This window comes from Hetaerina americana, unplaced genomic scaffold (assembly GCF_022747635.1).
Source record: "Hetaerina americana unplaced genomic scaffold, ioHetAmer1.1.p SCAF_2, whole genome shotgun sequence".
Lineage (NCBI taxonomy): Eukaryota > Metazoa > Arthropoda > Insecta > Odonata > Calopterygidae > Hetaerina > Hetaerina americana.
In genome coordinates this window covers 71343264-71365654 of record NW_027286763.1, presented here as the reverse complement: position 1 = coordinate 71365654, position 22391 = coordinate 71343264, and the positions used below count along the sequence as shown (strand labels likewise).

General features: G+C 35.4%; 1 protein-coding gene across 2 annotated transcripts in view; it reads right to left on the bottom strand.

Annotated features, from left to right (window-relative positions):
- Nucleotides 1-18756: 18756 nt before the first annotated feature.
- Nucleotides 18757-22391, bottom strand: part of LOC139687904 (uncharacterized) — a 50606-nt gene continuing 46971 nt past the window's right edge. For both annotated transcript variants that reach the window (XM_071585237.1, XM_071585238.1), the window contains one exon: nucleotides 18757-21614. In XM_071585237.1, the coding sequence (XP_071441338.1) occupies nucleotides 21462-21614 (153 nt within the window). In that variant the 3' untranslated portion in view covers nucleotides 18757-21461. The remainder of the gene's footprint in view (nucleotides 21615-22391) is intronic.

Genomic DNA, 22391 nt, shown 5'->3' with positions numbered 1-22391 from the left:
ATAATTTTGTTTACTTAAAGGAAAGGAAAGCAAACATCATTACTGCAATTGGAGAAATGATGCCTGTGCATCCAAGAAAAACAATTACCGACCATTTAAAGTCTTTGAATGATATTTCCCTTGAAGATAAAATGTTCACCACCCAAGATCCATATGCTCTTTATATGATGTCAATCAAAATTTCAAGCCAGTTGACATTATCTTTTAACACAAGAATAGTCGTAATAGGTGCCTCTGATGTGGCCTTGTCTTTTTTGGAAACATTATTTTTTAGGTCACAATCCATTCACATAGTTTATGTTTATTATCTATTTATTTCTGTCAATTTTACATCCATAAAATTGGATGCCTAATGGATTGTTTTGTTTTTCATTCATCAGCTCAACGAAGGAAAGTCTTATGTTACATAATGTTTATTTAATTTCACCTCATGGATTACCAACAAAATCTAAGAACTTCAGCGCTGATAAATATTACCTTAATGATAGGTTCTATAACCCTGAATACTTGGCCAAATTATCTCTCAATACATGGGTTAACTCTGTTTTTGGAGTAATGACAAGTATTGACAGGTAAATATCACAACATTTAATCTTAATATAAATTGAAATATAGTATCTCAAAAGTAAGACTATGCAGAACCTTGTCATCATTAAATGAAAAAGACTACAATATTCTATCATTTGTGGTTTATTATAATATAAATTAAATTTTTGTGTAGGCATTAATGTTTATATCTACATTTTTTTATTTTTAGTGACAACATTGTTTTCATTTACTGTATTTCCATACCCATAACACTCGATCTGATTTTTCAGTTCATGAATTAAGAAAAATACTTGTTAGACAAAAACGATCAAATTATTAAATTATTATTATGTTAAAACTTTTGCTTACTACTGGCTCAAAAGAGTGATATTATTGACATTTGTAATAACAGCAATCATTTTCTATGCCTGATATGGAGAAAAATATGCAATAGTAAGTATTTTTCCAGTAAATCAGCTTGTGTATACAGGTCAAAATTATACCTGTGTGCCCTCCTGGCCCATAAATTGAGCACATTATGAAATCAAAAAAGTGTGTCTTATGAGCCGGGAAATATGGTATGTAACAGATATTAGGATTATGATGAATTGAGGAACTTTCAAATTAATTATTCTCCTTTAACAAACAGGGAGAAGAAAACTATTACAGTAAATGATGATACTTTTTTGAAATATGATTATTTAATGATCACTTGTGATGAACAGTTTCAAGACATGCTAGAAGTACCTCATGATATCAGTGTGGCAAGGTATATAATATACATATAAACCACATTTATCGACCCAAAGGTTGGTTGATAATAAGGGTCGAACTCACCCAATACTAAGCCTAATGGTGCATGAAAATCACACATCAGCTAAGGGGGTTCCTTTGCTTGTGCCACCTATCGCTCCCCAGGAAGATCTGGCACCCAAAAAGTCACTTGGGTGAAGGCTGAAGCTGAGGGTGCCCAGAGGCATCAGCCAAAAGCAAACCCAGGCCCTCCAGTTGGTATCCCAGTGCTCTAGCCACTGGACCACTATGTCCCCCAATATACATTTAAAATATTTGATGGAATATAAGATGCACCTCTTTTTCAAAAATTATGGTTCAGAAAATCACTCGCGTCATATATATGAAGGCTTGAACTCCATGTGCTAACATTCAACACTAAATGTTATTTTTACCCCAGATGATCAGTACTACCTATTTTGACTCCATTATATTTATTTCCCCTCCTCGGACTACAACCTTGACGTGGTGGAAGGGCTTGTGCGTTCCGATGACCCCTAGAGCTGTGCTGGCGGGAGTAATAATTATTGCTCCTGGTAGGGTCACCCATGCCAGATAGGTCAAAGGTTAGGAGCCAGACGAAAGGTAGTCCACGCAGTGTCTGTTCCTCAGTGAGGCGGCTGCAATGGCGTCTGACCCCAGTGGAGTGGCCAGTAAGTGCTGGTGTCACGTTAAAAACACTATTGAGGAAGGCAACGGGAAACCACCTCAATTATCATTCCCAAGCAAGGCAAGGCAAGGCTTCCGCGGTCGTCATACCACGAAACCCTTGCAAGGGAAAACCGGCAGCAGCAGGACAGAAGACGCAGGAGAAGAAGACCAAATTAGTTAGAATAGGAACTTGGAATGTTAGGACAATGATGAGGACAGGGAAATTGGAGAATGTTAAGCGAGAGCTGGAAAGGGGAAAAATAGATATTTTAGGTCTATGCGAGGTGAGATGGAAGGATAGCGGGGATTACTGGAGCGATAATTATAGAATAATATACAGCGGCGGGGATGAGAGCCAACGAGGGGTTGCCATAGTATTAAATGAAGAGGTAGGGAGAAGCGTAGTCAACATAGAGCAGGTAACGGATAGAATACTAGTAGAGATAAAAGCAGAACCGACGAACTTAGTTATTATTCAGGTATACATGCCATCGAGCAACCATAAGGAAGAAGAGGTCGATAGGATATATGACCAGTTAGAGGACAGAATCGCGAGTGTCCCTGCAGGGAAACATTTGATAGTGATGGGGGATTGGAATGCGACCGTAGGCGAGGGAAGAGATGATGATGAGGTGGGGGACTACGGTTTAGGCACAAGGAATGACCGCGGGGAGAAAGCAGTTGAGTTCTGCAGGAGACAGGGGCTAGTCATCACCAACACCTGGTTTAGACACCACAAAAGACGCAGGTATACATGGAAAATGCCAGGTGACTCAGAAATGTATCAGCTAGATTATATCCTGGTTAGACACAGGTTTAGGAACGGTGTGATAAATTCGCACAGCTTCCCGGGAGCGGATGCGGACTCTGACCACAATTTAGTGGTTATGAAATGTAGCGTCCGTTTCAAAAAGATAAGGCAGGGGCGGCGAGTCAGAAAATGGAATGTAGAAGCATTGAATGGTTTGAAAAGGAAGGAATACAAACAGGCGGTAGAGGAAATCATGAAGGATGGTAAAGAGCTTAGTATTAACAAACCGAACGGTATTAGGGTTAACCCTGTGAAATTTATCCATGATGGAAAGGAAACAAACTATGCAAATTTCACTTGAATAGAGATTTATTCACGACCCGGGTTTCAAACACTTAATGTCATCTTCAGGTGACCTTTATCTTTAGACCTGAAGATGACATTAAGTGTTTGAAACCCGGGTCGTGAATAAATCTCTATTCAAGTGAAATTTGCATAGTTTGTTTCCTTTCCAGCTTAGTATTATCGAATAAAAATGGGTAAGTATCAAGAAAGGGTTGTCTAAAGCCGCAAAAGACACTATTGGAACAGGTAACACTAAAAGGACTAGGAAACCCTGGATCACGGATGAGATGATTACAAAGATGGATGAGCAGCGAAAATGGAAGAATGTAAATACAGAATTAGGCAAAATGAAGAACAAAGAATTAAACATAAATTGAGGCGGGCAACAAATAAAGCAAAAGAAGCATGGTGGAAGATGCAGTGCGAGGATATGGAGAGTCTTTAGAGGAAGGGTGAAATCGGTGTGCTGTTCAGCAAAGTTAAATCTTTATCGGGAAGTAAGAAAGGGAGATCAACGATAGCAGTTAGAGATAAGGCGGGTAAGGTAATAGTTGATGCAAGGAAGATCCAAGAGAGATGGAAGGAATATATAGAAGAACTGTATCGTAAAGAGCTTAGACCAACGAAGTTACACATAGAAAAGGAACATGACGTAGAGGAAGATAGCTTAGGTCCAGGCATACTAGACAATGAGATAGAAAGGGCATTAAGGGAGATGAAACTAAATAAGGCCGTGGGGGTGGATAACATTCCCGCGGAACTTTTAAAAGGCTTAGGAAAATGTGGGAGGAAGAGGCTATATGGGCTGATCCATAGTATTTATGAGGAAAGAATCTGGCCGGAAGACTTTGTGAGATCAGTTTTAGTTCCTATTCCGAAAAAGGTTAAGGCTACATCATGTGAGGACTACAGGACGATAAGTTTGATATCCCACGCAGCTAAAGTTGTTCTCAGGATCATAAAAAAAAGGATAGAGAGTAGGGCAAATGATTACTTAGGGGACGATCAGTTTGGGTTTAGAAAGGGGAGAGGTATGCGTGATGCCATTGCAGTAATGAGATTATTAATTGAGAGGAATATAGAACACAACCAGGAGGTATTTGCCTGTAGATTTTTAGATTTCAAAAAAGCGTTTGATAGAGTGAATTGGGAAAAACTAATGAGTATTCTGCAGAAAATAGGAATAGATTGGAGGGAAAGGAGGCTAATCCGCAACCTGTACATGTCTCAGACTGCTCAGGTGCGAGTGGGGAACGGGGAGTCCTGTTGGGCAGTGTTAGGAAGAGGTGTAAGGCAGGGTTGCCCATTATCACCGTTGCTGTTCAACCTGTATGCAGAGGAAATGATTAAAGAGGCATGGGAAGAACTTGAGGTAGGAATGAAGGTAGGCAGGGAATTCGTAAAATCAGTTAGGTTGGCTGATGACCAAGCTTTAGTTTGTCAGTCAGCCAAGGGGCTGCAAGCATTGCTGAGTGAATTGGAAATTCAGTGCGACAGGTATGGGATAAGAATCAATATTAATAAAACAAAGGTTATGCAATTTTCTAGAAAGAAAAAGGCTAAGCTTAACATTAAAATAGGAGGACAAAAACTAGAGCAGGTAGAACAGTTTACGTATCTCAGCAGTGTTTTGGACCAACACGGTCAAAGTAGTAGGGACGTAAGGAGAAGAATTGCGCTAGGCAAAGAGGCTTTCACAAGGAGGAGGGAGTTGATGACAGGGACTTTGAGTAAGGATGTCAAGAAAAGACTCGTAAAAACTTTGATATGGAGCGTAGCTATGTACGGTGCAGAAACGTGGTCATTGAAGCAGGAAGATAGACGTAGACTGGAGGCTTTTGAAATGTGGGTGTGGAGAAGAATAGAGAAAGTGAAATGGACCGAGAAGAAAACAAACGAGGAAGTACTTGGTATGGTGGGCGAAGAGAGGGGTTTGTTGGGAGCAATCCTATGGAGGCAGGAAAAGTGGCTGAAGGGGGTATTGACTGGCAGCGGGATGTTGAAGACTGTAATTGAGGGGAGAATGTTAGGCAAACGAGGAAAGGGAAGGAACAGGATAGGGATGTTGGACGGGATGAAGGGAGGAAGAAAGTACTCAGAGCTGAAGAGGGACCTGATGTAGAGTAGGATGTTGTGTTTTGCTAGGGGCCACAAATTATTTAATTAGTAATTACGGCCATCCAAAAACCTACCTTAACCGGTAGATTACATAATAATAATAATATATTTATTTCATAATATTTACTTATATTTAATATTTATTATTCAATTGAAGACTGTTGTAGTTGCGATTGTTATTATTAAGCTCATTTCTATTATGTGATGTTGAAAGAGGTGTATGCAAGACATCAAACAAATGTGATTGTATTTCATCGCAACTGATCATAACATGCAGCATCGGTAGGAGCAGCATGTGCTGTTCCTACCAATGGGAATTATTTGTTTAAAAAAATGCTTTCAAAAGGACTATTAAAGCTTTTATATATATATATATATATAACACTTTTTGAAAGTCTCACGGACGTGAATAATAATGTATAACACTTAGCACTAGTGGACACAGACAAAAACACAGAAACACACAAAAAAGAGACTCACTATTTTTCGAATTTTCGGTGGTCGTTGCCACCTTTATCAAGATGGATGGATGTAAATGTTACATTAAGAAACCAAACATTTCACACCTCTGTACATATTAAACCCACAAACAAACAGCAATACTTACACTACAATAATTGCCACCCATATCACACAAAACGCTCCATTCCTTACTCCCTATCCACAAGAGGACACAGAATTAGTAGTGACCCTGATTCCCTTGATTATTTCCTTTCAAGTCTACACTGTTCCCTCCTCAAAAGAGGTTATCCCGAATCCCTCCTGAACAAAAGAATCCGAAAACATGCGTACACTCCCAAACCTTCCTCCGCCGCGGAACCCCACCCTCTCTCAATTTGCACAACATACTTCCCGGGCTTAGAATCTATACGATCAATCCTGAAAGACCTCTACCCTATCCTAAAAAATCATAATGCCACCGCCAACCTTTTTCCCAAATGCCCCTCAGTTACTTTCAAACGCCCCGCCAACCTATCCGATCTCCTCAAATCAACAAATCCCCAACCCGTCCTAAAACCACTCCAACGCCATGCAATAAACCCAGATGCAAAACATGCCCTATTTTCAAAACCAAAATCCCATCCCTCTCCCACCCGCTTTTTAACTCTCTCCCACCAATTCCCTCCTCTACTTGCACTTCTAGCAATATAGTGTACCCTCTGAAGTGCCAACTTTGCCCTGCCTATTATATTGGGCAAACCACCACACCCCTCAATATCAGAATCAACAACCACCGAGCCTCATGCAAAAACTCTTCCTTAATTGACATGCTCCCTATCCCCAAACACGCCTCCGCACACAACACTCCCTTTGATAAATGCTATAGTGTATCCATCATAGCATCCCTCCCACCCTCTGATCCTCCTCTGAAACTGAAAACATTAGAGCAATCCTTCATCTGGCTCTTGGAGTCCTGGAACTGGCCAGGAATCAATATTAGGCACTAATTACCCTGCTCTAATTATATTTTCATCCCCCTTCCACCCCCATCACCTTCTAAATTTTCCCCACCCTTCTAACGCTGCCCCTCCAAACCCGTCCCTTCGGAATTCTCTCCCCACCTTCCCCTTCCATCCATCGCTCCAGCCCTCGTATTCCCTTCAGTTCTGTCCCTCCCTTCCTTGATAAAGGTGGCAACGACCACCGAAAATTCGAAAAATAGTGAGTCTCTTTTTTGTGTGTTTCTGTCTGTGTCCACTAGTGCTAAGTGTTATACATTATATATATATATATATATATATATATATATATATATATATATATATATATATATATTATTTATTTATTGGCAATGTGACATGCCATCTCATTTTCAATAGTTTACTATTGTTCTTGGTTAGTATGAACTTAATGTAATATTACATATTTGCTCAAGAAGATTGATAAATTTTCATATTGCTCTTCTAAATCAAACAGATACCATTTTTATCTTATGAGCATTTAGCTTTGTAGGTCATTCAAATAATTGCTGGCCCCGTTGGCTGCAGTGTAACATCCTAGCCTACGTGATTGGTTTCTTTCCATCTAGGGCTTGAGTGTTTGTAATTGTTCCTTTTTTTATCGTTATTAAAAGTCTGATGTAAAGGCTAAAGTGCTGTTTTCAGATTAATGTTAAATAAATAAATAGCCTTATTTTAAACAAGAAAGTATATCTGCTTCATCACACCTATTTGCACATTGTTTCAATTTTTAGGAAGAACCAGTTTAAAAGATATATCAATTCATTTAGCATATCTTCTCATGAAGACAGTCTTGTTTTAATGGAATATTTAAAGAAGAACATAAAATGTCCAAGTAAGAAGAAGAGTCAAAGTAAGTAATACTTGTATGAAAAAAGTTGCCTAGTCTTCATGTTAATAAGTATTCAAGGAATGATAAAATGCCTGGCTGTGAATATTTCTGTGCTACCCGAATCAAAATATCAACACATATTTACTTATGAACTTCATGTAACACCTCCCTAGACAGTATTTTAGTCCATATAATACTTTTTGTAATTGTTTCAGGGTTTGATCACTGATTTTGTCAAAAAAATGTATTTCAAACGTACAAAAATATAACCTATGTCATGGAATTCTTTTTGACTAACACTTTTGTGTTAGTGATTCAAAAAATATTTTCTCAGGTTAACATGTACTATGCAGTAGTGAATAGGTCTTGTAACTGAGATTAACTGGATGATGTGAAATTTCTTTTGATGGCACAACCAATATTTCAACCACTTTAATGATTTTTAAGAGAAAACGCGAATTGTATCAGGAGTTCTTATATGAAATTGGCAATAATGACTCCTTGAATGAAAAAAGTTCAAATAATTAGCGAAGTACTGCTACTTTGAGTAAAATAAGTTTTAAATGAGCAACAAGGTATATCCAATGGGCAATTACAGAGAAATCTCTGGACTTAAGAAAATAGCAAAATCATTTCCAGAATGATTGCATATCTATGAGGAATTCAACCAAGCTCTACAGTCAGACTTATGACCAACAAACTTCAATTAAACCTCATAATCTCCACCCAATTCCATCTAAATGGCAAACAAGGAGTGAATCACCTAGACATAGCCCAAGGTTCAGGTTATGTGTTGTGGAAATATGCTCTTGGTCAGCAGGATGAGAAGTGAAACCATTGAATTCCAAAGTTCCATCAGGTTGTATAAATTTAGAGCTAGCCGAATTGGATTAGTGGAAAAAATTATAATAGTATTTTTGGAAGGATTTAAATGGCTAATAATAGTATGTCAGCCATTGAAATTTCTCCAAAAATAATAGTTGATCTAAGCAAAAATAATATGGCCTAAGTATGGAAATAATGCAGTGCTTTCTATTCCAGAAAAAATCATTGTTTATGGTCATAGCCTAGATGCATATGTTACAATTGCTGCTTTAATTGAATGTGGATATACAAATTACATTATGATGGTAGAAGACTTTCCACAGAATGGTCATATACGGACATGTTTTAACAATGATGAGGTCAGAAAGCTCTTTCCCATGAGTCACATCTCTTTTGAGCTCACTTGATACAACAAAGGCATAATTTTATGTTGGAACATTTATTACTTTAAGGTTTACGAAGGTGTTATTGCTACAATCTTACAAGAAGGTGTGGAAATTCTTCGGGGATATCATTTGAAGTCTTGCCAAATTGATGAGGTAGAAAATAAATGTTTGACAGTTACATTGACCAACAAAATTCTACACAAAAAGTTTGACTGTCTAGCCTTCATCAGCTGTGGGGAGAAGTGTGTTGGCATTACCACACTTTTAGGTATCATTATCTCAGAATATTTTGTTAAATAACGTATGATAGTCTATAGTGTAGAGAATTTGAATATGTTCTGAACATACGTGTAGGATGTACAGCCCTAATTCGTGTCATGTTTACCTATATTTATTTCTACCTTTTTACTATGTCTATGGTAGCACATATGTAATTATGTATATGTTCATCCTTTTCGCTTGCTTTCAATTTGTATACCTACTTGGTTGATAAATTATTATTGTCCTTAAACATCATACACATTTACCCACACCCCTCACTACCTGATATAAGGATGGTAGTAGGTCCTTCATAATATCTACTAGAGAGTTTATTCTCCCTTGAAATAGTCATATATTCATTACATGATAATGTCAAAGTAGAACTGTGAATTTTGAAAATGTTTTCATGGTAATAAAAAGCTCAGAGTTATATCCCTCAGCCTTTCTAATTCCAGCAATGAGCCAAGCATCATTAGTCTGCAATAAGTATCTTGTAATCAATCCTGATTTTTCCACCAATGACCCATACATTTATTCAGCCGGTTCAATCACCAGATATGCTGGGCGTTTCTATGCGGAGGAGTATGAACATCGTTACTACAATGCCAGAGAAGTTGGGAAAAAGGTTGGCTAGATTGTTTCATGGTTCCAATTATTACAATGTGTGGACAAATATATGATAATAGATGCTAATCTGGGGAAATATTTAATAAGGATTTATTTCATTAATGAAACAAAGAGAAAGTATAAATTAAGATTTTCACATACTTAAAAAATTTAATTCGGTAATTGTCCTTTAGAATTATTTATAACAACTTCAAATTTTCAAAAGATAACCCCACCTTGTACTCAACTAATCTGAATTGTAAAAAAACGTAATGTTTTGTAATTTTAGCTGTGTGAGGAAACAAAGTCAATATGGACTCCAAGCTTCAACAATGTAAAACCTAAAGAGGCCAAGGAAATAATTTTTGGGTTCAAGAAACCCTTAGTAAATGCATGTAAACTTCCTGGTGGCTGGAATTATCTTAGTGTTTGCAGACCAGGAAAACAAGGTCCATTGAATGAAGCCATCCACAATTCAAATTATGTAACCATTATTCTTAAAACTAATTACTTAATTCAAATAGGCTCTTTATAGGACTCAAAACTAATAAATATTTTGCAGGGACGAGTAATTACTACCGGAAATTGTCAAATAGATGAGATTGGATACTTTCGTATCCATCTAAACCCATGGAACATTGTGGAAACCATCACCTGCTACACTAAAAAAGTAAATCACTTGGTTTTAAAAAGTAAATGACCAGGGTAAAAAACATCACTTTGAGAGAATATTTGGCATACTTGGATTTTAGTTTATGATGACCCAGTCTTTGTTACAGGGTAACTTATTCAGGTACATAAGAGATGCCTATAAGATCCAAGAAATTTCAGGCTTACATGTGGGAGCTTAAATTTTCAATAGTATATATTATAGTGGAACTAAAAGCAGATGTTTGGGTCAAAATTCTATGCATAAAGAATGATGCTAGTTGATAGTTTACGCTATATTTAAATAATAATTATTGAGAATGTAAAAGTTTTTTTAAAGCTATTTTTTTAAAGTTATTTAAAGCTTCCCACTGACAAAATCTTATTGTTTCATAACCCTTACAGTTTTAAGAAAAGAGAGCATTTAATTTACTGAAATTGTTTCCGAACACACTCAAGTGATTGAGTGACTGTTACCATGAACTTTTGTCCTTTCCATTATATTTTTTTCATTATTACAAGAGATTGATGGGTCCCTGGCATCCGAGAAATCCTTGTAAACCCGAGTGTGTGTGTGAATGCGATTCATGAGAGTCACTGTTATTCCTTAACACTCCCATGTGATCAAGTGGTTGTGAGCCTGTTTCCTTTTATTTATTTTTGCATTGTTTGTGTGATTGTGGTTTACGAGGGTCACTGTTTCCCAAACGCACCTAAGGAATTGAGTGTGTGGCCTTGTTTTTACCTAACCCCTAAAACAAACCCAGTAAAGTTTACAGCCTTGGTAATTTCGTTTTTCCATTTGATGAAAATTTTGATTCCTGAAATTTCATGCCTTTTCCAATAGTTCTTTGTAAAATAGATAAGAATAGTAAGAAGAAATATTCTTTCATTTTTATTAATTAAAGGAATGGATTTAACCTGAGTTTCACCTGCCTTATTTCAGAGGGAGTTCTCTCCTCTCTATCAAAACCAACAAATTAATTGTTTATTCCAATGAGCAGATATTAACATTGAGAAAGTCGACGAATTATTATAAAGAGCCTGATCATATGTTAAATTTTCCCCCAAACATCACCAACCAACATTCTAATTTAACCAGCTTCTACCCTACCCAAAGCCTTCATACCGAACACTCTCTCACCCAGTGTTCATTCTAAAATATACTGTATTCTCTTTCCTTCACCAAAGTACATAGCTTCAGAAATATGTAAATAAGCCCTTACGTATGTGATTTTCCTAATTCTATTGTATTTTTTGTACACCATACATCTATTGGTTCTTCTTAGAACATCAAATGTATTTTCTTCAGATTGTATTCAACATTTCATTTATTATTTCTTAACCAATAGAGAATCAATGTTGGATATATTGTTAAACTATACGGAAAACATGATCGGTTACTCAATAACTTAATAAAACAATACGATAAGGGTCATATAATGGATTTATATGAGCACTTCTCCCAGCCATGGATTACAGCAATATATTTTGATAGATTCAGATATTTTCACAAGGACCTGCTGAGCACCATAAAGGAGATAATAGTAAGCAAGCATTCTTTTGCCCATTAGATTGCCACTTAATTAATAAATTCTTAAATAAAAACTTTGTATTTCCAAAGGAGTCTGATGAAACCCAACTATCAGAAATGATAAGAATTCTACATGAAGGAAAAGGATACACAGAGGTATGTAAAAATATATACATTATTAAAACTTTTCTGATATAGTTTTTTCCGTATCCATATCTTATTGAAAACTGATGTTCATTCAAATTATCCCACAAGGAGAGTGAAGTCATCTTTAAATCTCTTAAGGCACTATTCAAACCTTCACTGGCAAGAAGAAAAGTTGAACTGAATGTATTAGAATTTCTCAGTAAAAATAGACAATTTTTTCCAATGTATGCACAAATGAGTGATATACAAGAGACAATGAACCAACAAAAAGAGAGCCAATTTCATGAACTATATTGGAAACACCATGACTGACATGAATAAACAGAAAATAAACTATGTACATTTTTGGGGAAGAAAATGATCTATTCTTTATTGGGCTGTAACATTTGTCTTGTTCTCCAGTCATATAATATCTTCAACTGCTGGTCTGCTATTTGGCATTCCATCCAGAGCTTTCATTAAGCTCATTAATGCAGGTAGTTCCGGAATCATTTCATTTTAGAAAATGTCAGTATTAGAGAAATAGTACCTTTTAATAAAATTTGCAACTTCTTGATTCATAATCTTGCGGAAGAGAAGCATTGTCCATAATTATTTGATTTAAAATCATAACAGCTAAGCTAAATTTATAATAATTTAATTGAAATTGCATTAAATTTGTAAATACTACTATGTAAGTGCATGATTTATAAAAAGTCAACTTCTGGGATTTTAAATGAAATAAATTATGTGCAGCCAAGCATATGTGCATAGGATTGTATCAACATTTTTGTCAGCTTTTGAATGGGGGATAAGGGTTAGAGTAGTGCAATTAAGAAAATACCATTTGATTTGGGGGCAAAAATTAACAGCAAATAATATTATATGTTAAAGGAGGAATTCATTTAAGCATACTCATGAGTTGCTAACAAAGTTCTCTTGGGATTTCCACTGGGAGAGGAGATAAATGATCAAAATTTTGATGGAAGCAGGCAGCAGGATCACTAACCCTCTGAGTGGGCCGGCACGTCTAAAATCAGCAGCATTCACTGGGCCAGCATGAAATCTTTCATACATTTGTTCATTTCTCTATGGCTGTTAGGCATAGAAAATATGAGCAGCAGATAAAAGATGGAATGGAAATATAGTACTAACAAAAATTATGTGAATAAAATGGATATATAGTTCCAAATGAAGTTCTTTGAAAAGTGGATAAAGGGAAGTCTATGGAGGACATTTACAAGAAGACAAATGAAACTAATAGGATGCACTATGATGCATGATGATTCGTAATTACACAATCAACATGGAAATAGCACAATAGAATGCTATAAATAGAGAACCTTATGAGTGAGCACTAACTAATGATATTTACATAAATGAGCACCAGCTTAAACATAACAGTTTCAGGTTTAACTTTGTGGAATTCCTTCATGACGAGGGTAAAAAAGAAGCTTTACTCTTCCAAAATAAATATTTAATACTTCAAGATCATGGTCTTGATGCCGCGCATCATCATCAGGTACCATACATCAGAATTTTTCAACTTATATAGTCTGGCTCCAAGAGGGGAGTAAGGTAGGGGGAGTAAGGGAGAGGAGAGGGGGTAAGGTAGGGAAAGGGGGTAAGTTGAGTGCAGGTGCAGCAACCTATTAGTGGGCTAGGGAAGGGTATGCATTGGATGATATCTGGCTCAAATTTGTGAAAGTTATGTTCATTAAATTAAGAGCACAATGTAACACTCCACCATCCTTAGAAATAGCAGTGGAAAGAAAAAAAAACATTGTGTTCTTCATTTAATTAGCTGAGGTGTTTGTCTACAATGGTTTGACCTTTATTAAGGGACAGTCGATTATCATCACTGCCTTGGTGGGGTTGGTACAGAAAGATATTTATAACTTCTAAGACTTTTAGGACGGGGGAACAGGAGAGATATATTGTTTCATTGACCACCTCAAACCTGTCCGGCTGACGGGACTGCCAAATTTCCAACTCCTTCAAAGCATTTAACCTCCGTCCTTTCATTTCAGTGTGAAGAATGTCTGCTGTGATTTTTATCAAAGAAGTGTTTGGCAAATTGGGGTCTGTTGTCTTTCTTTGTGAAGCATGAATGGTGCTCTTTAATACTAATATCGAATGTCCTCCCTGTCTGCCCAATATAGATGGCATTGCAGTCCGCACAATTGAGTTTATGAACCCTGCTTTGTTGCATTGTCAATTTTTTCTTTGGGTGAACCTATTATGTTTTTTAAAGTATGTGTGTGGTAAAACACTGTCTTGATTTAATTTTTCGAGAGCATTTGTTGTATCCTGAGTGAAATGAGGCCAATAAATGGAATTCTTCGCCATTGGTGCTCGTCAAGTTTAGATGTGTGGTATATAGATTTTTGGGCTATCTGTGTTTGTTTTCTGTTGTACAAGTTGTCAATCATTATTTCCCTGCAATCAGTATTGATTGCAATTTGTTTTATAATACACAGTCCCTCTTGTTTGTTGTACGGTGACATTAGAATATTGCATACCCTGTGTAACATGGCATGAAAGGCTACATGTTTTTGTGAATGGTGATGCTTGGATGTGGAGTGGATAATTTTGCCGGAATATTACTTTTTTCTGTACATGGAAAGGTCAAACCTTCGATTAATTATTTTCAGCCAAATCCAGGAAATTCAAGGCACCATCTGTTTCCAACTCGGTTGTGAATTGTATACTTACATCTAAAGAATTAAACTGAGTCAAAAAATTGTCCAATGGTCTTTCGAATTCTGTTCAAACACAGAATATATCGTCAACATATCGGAACCAAGATAACACATTTTTTTGTAGGGGATGGTTTAAAGCAAATATTTGTCTTTCCCGAATGTCCATATAAACGTCCGCTAGAATGGGAGAGAGAGGTGAGCTCATGGCCAGGCCTTCTAATTGTCTAAAATGTTGACTGTTGAACACAAAATTACTTTTATTCACACATAATGCTAATAAATCACACAATTCACTCATCACAGGAGGTGGTGTTTTGGCCTTTACGAGGGCTATCTCAGCTTGTTTCAGGGCTTCCATCCTAGGGACACTCATGAACATGTTGGTAACATCAAAGGACACCATAATACATTTTGGCGGTGATACTATATCTGACAACCTACTCATGAACTTGTATGAATTCTTGATGCCATATTTTGGGGAAAAACTGAGCATGTTGTCTGAGTAAGTGGTTTAACTTATGAGCAAGTAGGTGGACTGGCACGGAGACACTAGATACCACTGGTCAGAGAGGGATATCACTTCTGTGCATTCTTGGGAGACCAAAGAATCTGGGGGATTTGGGATTCATTTGTACAAGTTTGATACTATCACTCGGCTTTAAAAACACTTCACATCTGGCCAAGGATGTCTTGACATCTCTCTGGTGTTCTACAGTGGGATCACGAGGAAGGCTGACTACTTTATTAGAATAATAGGCAGATAAGGGGAATATGATCATGGTGTTACACAAGGATTCATATGTAAAAAAATGAGATGACTTCATTGTCTAATAATTTAATGAACATAACTTTCACAAATTTGAGCCAGAAACCATCCAATACATACTCTCCCTTAGCTCACTAATAGGTTGCTGTACCTGCACCCAACTTACCCCCTCTCCTCTCCCTTACTCCCCTCTTGGAGCCAGGCTATACAAGTTGAAAAAAATATGATGTATGTTACCTGATGATGATGCGCAGCATCGAAACCATGGTCGTGAAATATTAAACCTTTATTGTGGAAGTGTGAAGTTCCTTTTTTTACCCTCATTGAGCACCAGCTTGTTTTCAGTTAGCTGACTGTTTCTGCAACGCAGTGCATCATACAATTTTGGGGTCTTAATCCTAGTAGCTCAAAGTTTGCACCATTTTTCAATTAATTTCACTCAAATTCCATAACAAATAAGAGATGTTTGCATTAAATGTAATGCATATCCATTTAATGAACTCTCGACCGGTACATTGCTAAGCATTTAAACTCCTCCCTAAAGTAACTTGGAACGTTTCCTTGATAAAATGACTGAACTGTTGGAAACCATATATAATTCCAGTCAAAATCCTTTAATACTCATAACCTGTAACTTTAACATTAATCTCCTCATTGACTAAAACATAACATGATTTTTTAACTTAATATGATCTATGTCACCACTGATGAACCTTAAAGAGTTGGCTCTACCTCCATTACTCTCCTTGACATCCTTTCCCTACTTTTCTCTCTCCATCATTTGTAAGTCATTTCCAGCACATAGACACCAATTGGTCTAGTTTAAAGCAATTAGTTAGTGAGCACATATTATTTTGTTTATGAGGTACTCTGACTGCCAAGGATGAAGGGAAGAAATTTCACTTTCACAACAACAAAGCATCCCCGACAAAGACAATTTGGACGAGTGACGGCTGCATAAGCACCACCCACCAAATTATCCAGGTCAACCATTAAGCAAGCAATGTCCTGACTACATATGACATAAGAGTACTGCAGTGTTCGGATTTTCATTTCCTTAGAATGTTCAACACATACATGCAAACAACCTAAATAAAGAACATACCTACGCGAAAATACAATGGTTAAACACTTAAAGCAGTAAGCTTTAAATGGAAAAATTATGTATACAGAAAATGCATATGCAAATTAAATTTTTTCAGTCAAATAATCCAAAATGTCTTTTTTTTACCTCTTTTCCATTTAAGCAAAAACTATACAGAAAATAAATTTTCCAAGGTAAACTTCCATGAGGAACAATACAATAAATTATTAGGCCCGGTCTCTCACCAAAGCTCTATGCAGACTTTGAAGCAGGTGATTATGCAAAATTATTACCACTTTTGACTGGGGAAGAGGACACATGCCACAGAGCATTTGTCTTTTTTGCTGCCATTTTCTCATGTTCCAGAAGCTTCCTTTGACAAAGCATATTTAATAAAATTTATCCAACTGGAAGTTAAGAAAAGGCAAGAGAAGAAACTGATATAAAAGCACCAAGCAACCCTGCAATTTGCAAATGAGCAGACAATTAGGATGCAAACAGTATCCATTTTTGATATTCTCACATTATGATGGAAAGAAACAATTGAAAATTGCATCACAACATTGTATACTCTGGGCAGGACATGCTGATCTGCAACATAGAAATACAGGTAAGCAAAGCTAGAGCCCAAGACACCTGAACTTGGCATTGAAGACTTGAGGCAAAGGTTGTACACTCAAAAAATGAATTTGAGTAATCAGCTACAAAAGAATTAACATTAGGGCATTGATTCTTCGTGCCTTTCCCTATCTCAGCGGAAAAAAGATACTCAGAAGTGGGTAAAAACCCAGTTTTGAAGCTCGGCTTGCTTAGATTAAAAAACTAACTCTTCCCATGGAACAATTCATTCTTAGCATGACCACATATTGATTCCAGTACAGTAATATTTTATTCTTCCTTCCAACTGATGTATTTATGATTGTGTACTACTATTTTTACATAAATCACATTGAAAGGGATGGTCAAGGCTCTTCAAATAAAGAGGGTTTCAGTGCTTTTGGATTTCTACATTATATAACACTGTAATGGGTTTAATGGCAATTTAAATTGATATCTTCAGGTTCAAGTGACAGGTAACGGAAAAAAGTTATTAGATAGACCAAATTTTGAGGTTTCAGCCTTCACCTTGACCAAGTGTGTATAATTTCACTGCTCTATGAGGTTAAAGACCCATAACACTAAGAGCTACAAACATACATAGTCCTCAAACAAGGGTGATGTTCATGGTGTAAACTCATTGGTTATCCAACGTTCTCACCTTCACCGTGCATCCTTTAGAAGCCTTCTGACTCAATTTAAATGTGATACACATTGATAAAATAACAAGCTCAGTTTTATACCTCATTTAAATTCAAACTATGTCTTAGATTTGTGAGTTGCATGCTCAAGATGCTCAATTTGGACATATGAAGAGTGTGGCAACATAACTTCCTTTTTAAAAGGGGTTTTGCTTTTAAAACAGGAAGTTATGTTACCACACCCTCTACATAGAGAAATGGAGGGGAAGCGAATATGTGATGATCTTGGGAGGAGAGAGAAAACAGGGAAGAATGGCACTCAAGAGTTAATTAAAATTAACATTTTTAGTTAGCTGAAAGGGTGGGAAATGGGATAGAGATTAATATGAAATGTAAAGTTAACAAGCTATTAATAAAGTCAAAAAAGTTCCAAGAATATTATCACTTATTGCTCTTCTTAGGTAATATGGGAGGGTCAAAATTACTGAAATGGCTACAATCACCCACATGTTTGGGAGAGCTTGGAGTCTCTTCCCTAACCACCCTTTTCCTTTCCTAAAGGTACAAGTTGATTTACAAGTAATCTATTACAAGGGAGAATGTTGTCATTTGAAGGTTCTCTGAGAAAAAACTGCAAGCTTTGTAAATTGACTTAGAGCTTACAGAAATGAGCCTCTAGAAATTTTTTATCAAAATTGAACACCTTGAAATTGACACCTCATATGGTAACCACACATGAAGTGTGACAATCAGTAAATTTGACCAATTTATATCAAAATGCAACACACTTACATAAATAATTTCACTAACAGTGAGTGTGGACCCAAGTTATATTTAAATGAAATATCAGGAATATTTTCATTTGACTCCATTTAAAACTTTGCTCCTGAAAGTCAACCAACATTATCTTGAACCCAACTTGGTGCTTATTTTGGCAAAAAATTATGTTGCATATAATATATATGTTATGCAATCAGTTTGAAAACTATTTTCACGTTGCATTAGGGCAAGGATATCTGAAAATGAAATACAAGATTCTCCAAATTTTGACTCCTACAGGAAGAGCCCATAACATTGTTTACAAATAGGCATCATACATAATATAACATATGTATATATACACACACACACACACAGTGAATGAGGTAGAAATTAAAATTTGGGGAAAAATTAAATGGCTTCAACCTGTTGATGACTACTGTACATATACTTTCCATGGATATTGTGATACATCATCAGATAATTATGGCATAAATTTAATTAACAAAATCAATCTTACACTTTTAGATTTCAATTCAACTGTTATTTTGGTACGTCTTCCTAAAAACCTAGATCACAAACTTCCTAAATGCATCCACCAGAAATAAATAATAAAAGTGATAATAATAAATAAGTGTTAACAGTCCATGAAAAATCACTCCAAATGCATTACTGATTAGTCAGTCAACACAATTGATCAGGCAATACAAGCTTACTGAACATAATACTGACAGAATGAACAACTATTCCGTCCTTTTAATTATTCACTCCTGATGCACTCAGCATAATGGAAAGCTGGGTATATTTGAGGGAGTGTTGGGGGCAGTACCTATAATCTGAGGCCAGTATGTGAGAACTAACAGAGAAAAAGAAAGTTAAATGTTTTCCCTTCTAATTTTACTAATCCATTGATAAAAATATATAAATTCTGGGAAGAAGGTTTTTCTGCTTTATTCGAGAATTTTTTCCAGATATTGAAGAATTTTTCCCAGGAATCCAGGTTGCTCCCAAATTCAAAAAGGGGTCATGGGGCTACACTGATAGTATTCTGTTTTGGAATAGGTTTACCAAAGAATGACACTCAATTAAAATATAAACTAATGGAATAAAATGGACAGATGAAAAGAGAAAAGTTAAAAAAGAATTGGACATATAGATGGAGGAAAGGGTCCTAGCATGTATTAAGTTCAAAAAGGCTATTTAATACCAACTGTATATTTAATGCAAACAAATATTTATACAATATATAATAAGGGGAAAATGGAATGCGTGCTTTGTAAGACCCAATTCTTTTAAATTGAAATTTTCTTCATATGGTATGAATAAATCATTATCTAAATAAATCTTGACAGCCGCATTGGGAGGAACAAAATAATGAGAAGAATAGGAATAGAATATACAGTGAAATCACAAATATATATTTTTGAAAGGACCAGTGAATTAATTGGTAAATTCAAGGTCTATATGAATTTGAGGTCAGGGGAAATTACTTTGAAATGTGTATTTTCAAATTTTATAAATGAAATATCTTGCATGATTAATACATAAACAATATTAACAACAACAATTTGTTCACACAATCCAGAGCAATAAATGTACACAAACAAAGCCCAAAACTAAAAATATGAAGTAAGACTTCTGATACAGGAAGATTTACTATATTCACATATATTTCTTGCAGAATTTCCTGTTTCTGATTGTATTTCCATGTTTTTATTTTCTTTCAATAAATTTAAAGAAATATGAATTAATATTTAAATAAAATAGCATGTAACTAAGTTCTCTCAACAGCTGTGGCATTACTGCGAGAGTCAAAAAAACTGATATTGCCACAAAGAAAATGTATGCTCACATGTAACTGTCTGACATGTAAGTCTGATGATTATTTTAAAAATTGATTTATGCTGAGAACTATTCAGACCCTACGCAAATATGTGAATTATAGGATTATTTAAATGTAGGGCCACTAAGTACATTCAAGGTTTCACTGCCAATTTTTTTTCAAGAGCACTGACACAATAAATTTTTAACATGCCAAAGACAATTTCTCAAAGCAAACACTGGTAGTGTAAGATATTTGACATTATCACCAATCATGAGTTGTCGTATTTTAAAAAACCACTACCATTTCAAAAGGTACAATGAAAATCAATATCCTTTGATAAAATACATTACATATATTCGAATGACTATGATAATTAAAAAAAATTCACAATAGTTCCATAATAATAGTTAAAATGGCCAGGAAACAAAATGTTATACTACTAATTGATAAATGAAGAATTATGAAACAAAATAAAGGTAGCATACAACACTATACAATTAATTGCATCTAGACTTGAATACATTCAATAAACATTTCTCATGTCAGTAAAATTATTGTTATGTTCACTGAATATTAACATTATTTTCTTAGCATATCTATTGGTGTCAAACTTTTTTGCTATGATAGTATGCATGTTAATGTATGCATTAACATTAAACTGACAGAATAAGGGAATTTTATAAAGGTGTATATTCATTCTGGATTTATCACTTTAAAAAAATAGCATTTCAAAATAACTTCACAGATTCGGAAAAAAATTCAAAATCTTTCTGTGCCATATTTAACATTAATATCACAAATTCAATATAGTAAATATTCCATTAGCTTGAGGCCTACATCACTTTTTCTTAATAACCTTTTAAAAAATACACCATTCGAAAGTCATGCATCGAACCTTTTTGCATTGATTTGAAAATAATATGCCATTCAATAAAAAAGGCGAGGAGAAATTATTTCAACACTCCTGCATCGATGATTAAAATTCAAACATCATCACTAGTTGCCATAAAATTTGAAAATAAAATTCCATATATGGTTCAATAGGACCAGCCCCTGATTAATCCAATTATCAAAAATCCCATTGCCAAGGTTGAATGAAATTATTTTTTGCAAGCAAATTTAAAATCATCAAAGAAAAACTATGACTTAAAAAAACAATTACGAGTAACAATTGACAAAAATATCAAACAAACAAGCTGCTGGTGAAAATCATTGAGAGAGTCATCACTCATGCCTTACACCGCAGATTGACAGGAACGTAGATTCATTGTGCAGTTGACATACAGGGATGAGACTGTGAACAACCAAATAGCCACTTGCATGACCACATTTAGTGACAATTCGCTGCAATTGGGCAGGGCTCAGAGCTCCACCAACCTGCAAATTTAAATGAGAAGGATTCCATCCAATGCCTTTTTTTCTAATCTTAATAAACTAGCTCCATATTACTGGAACAAAACTTTTACAACACTGCAAAACAAACCACAACAAATGATTGTTGGCGTAAAAGAGCCTTTGACAGGAAGGACTGCCAGAAACTTAGACCTCTTGGTTTATTGTACCAACCAATGTTTAACCTGCCTGCCACATGCAGGCAAGAGAAAGACAGTAAAGGTAAGGAGGGTTACCCATCCTACCTCCAACTGAGGTCAAAATTACTTAAATTAAGTGATCAAACAAGAAGAATGTCCAAAATATCATGGATAATGTTTCAAAATGAGCTCAAAGTTATTAAACCTATCAGAGTAGTATAGAAAAGTATCTGGCCAGAAGCAGTTTATGGATTGTAAAAGGTATAAACACATGCATATGATTCCAAGCTCCTAATTTCTCAGTAACGTTCTTTTGGTTGTATACTTAAATATTGTCTTGAAAACTAAAAAACAATAGTACAACTTGAATTTTTTCAGCTTTCTCCAACTTTGTTCTTAAAAATGTTATTGTTACAAAAACCCATATATGGTACAGTCACCTTCATAATAACAAGTTTCTAACGAATCATAAAATCAAAATCAAAATAAAATCTAGTTTAAAAAAATTTCATTTTGCTCAACATTTTCAATGTCACAATTGATTATTATCTTTTTGAAATTGTAATAATTATATAAACTATAAATATAGATTATATAAATCTATTAAATACGTTTCAATGAA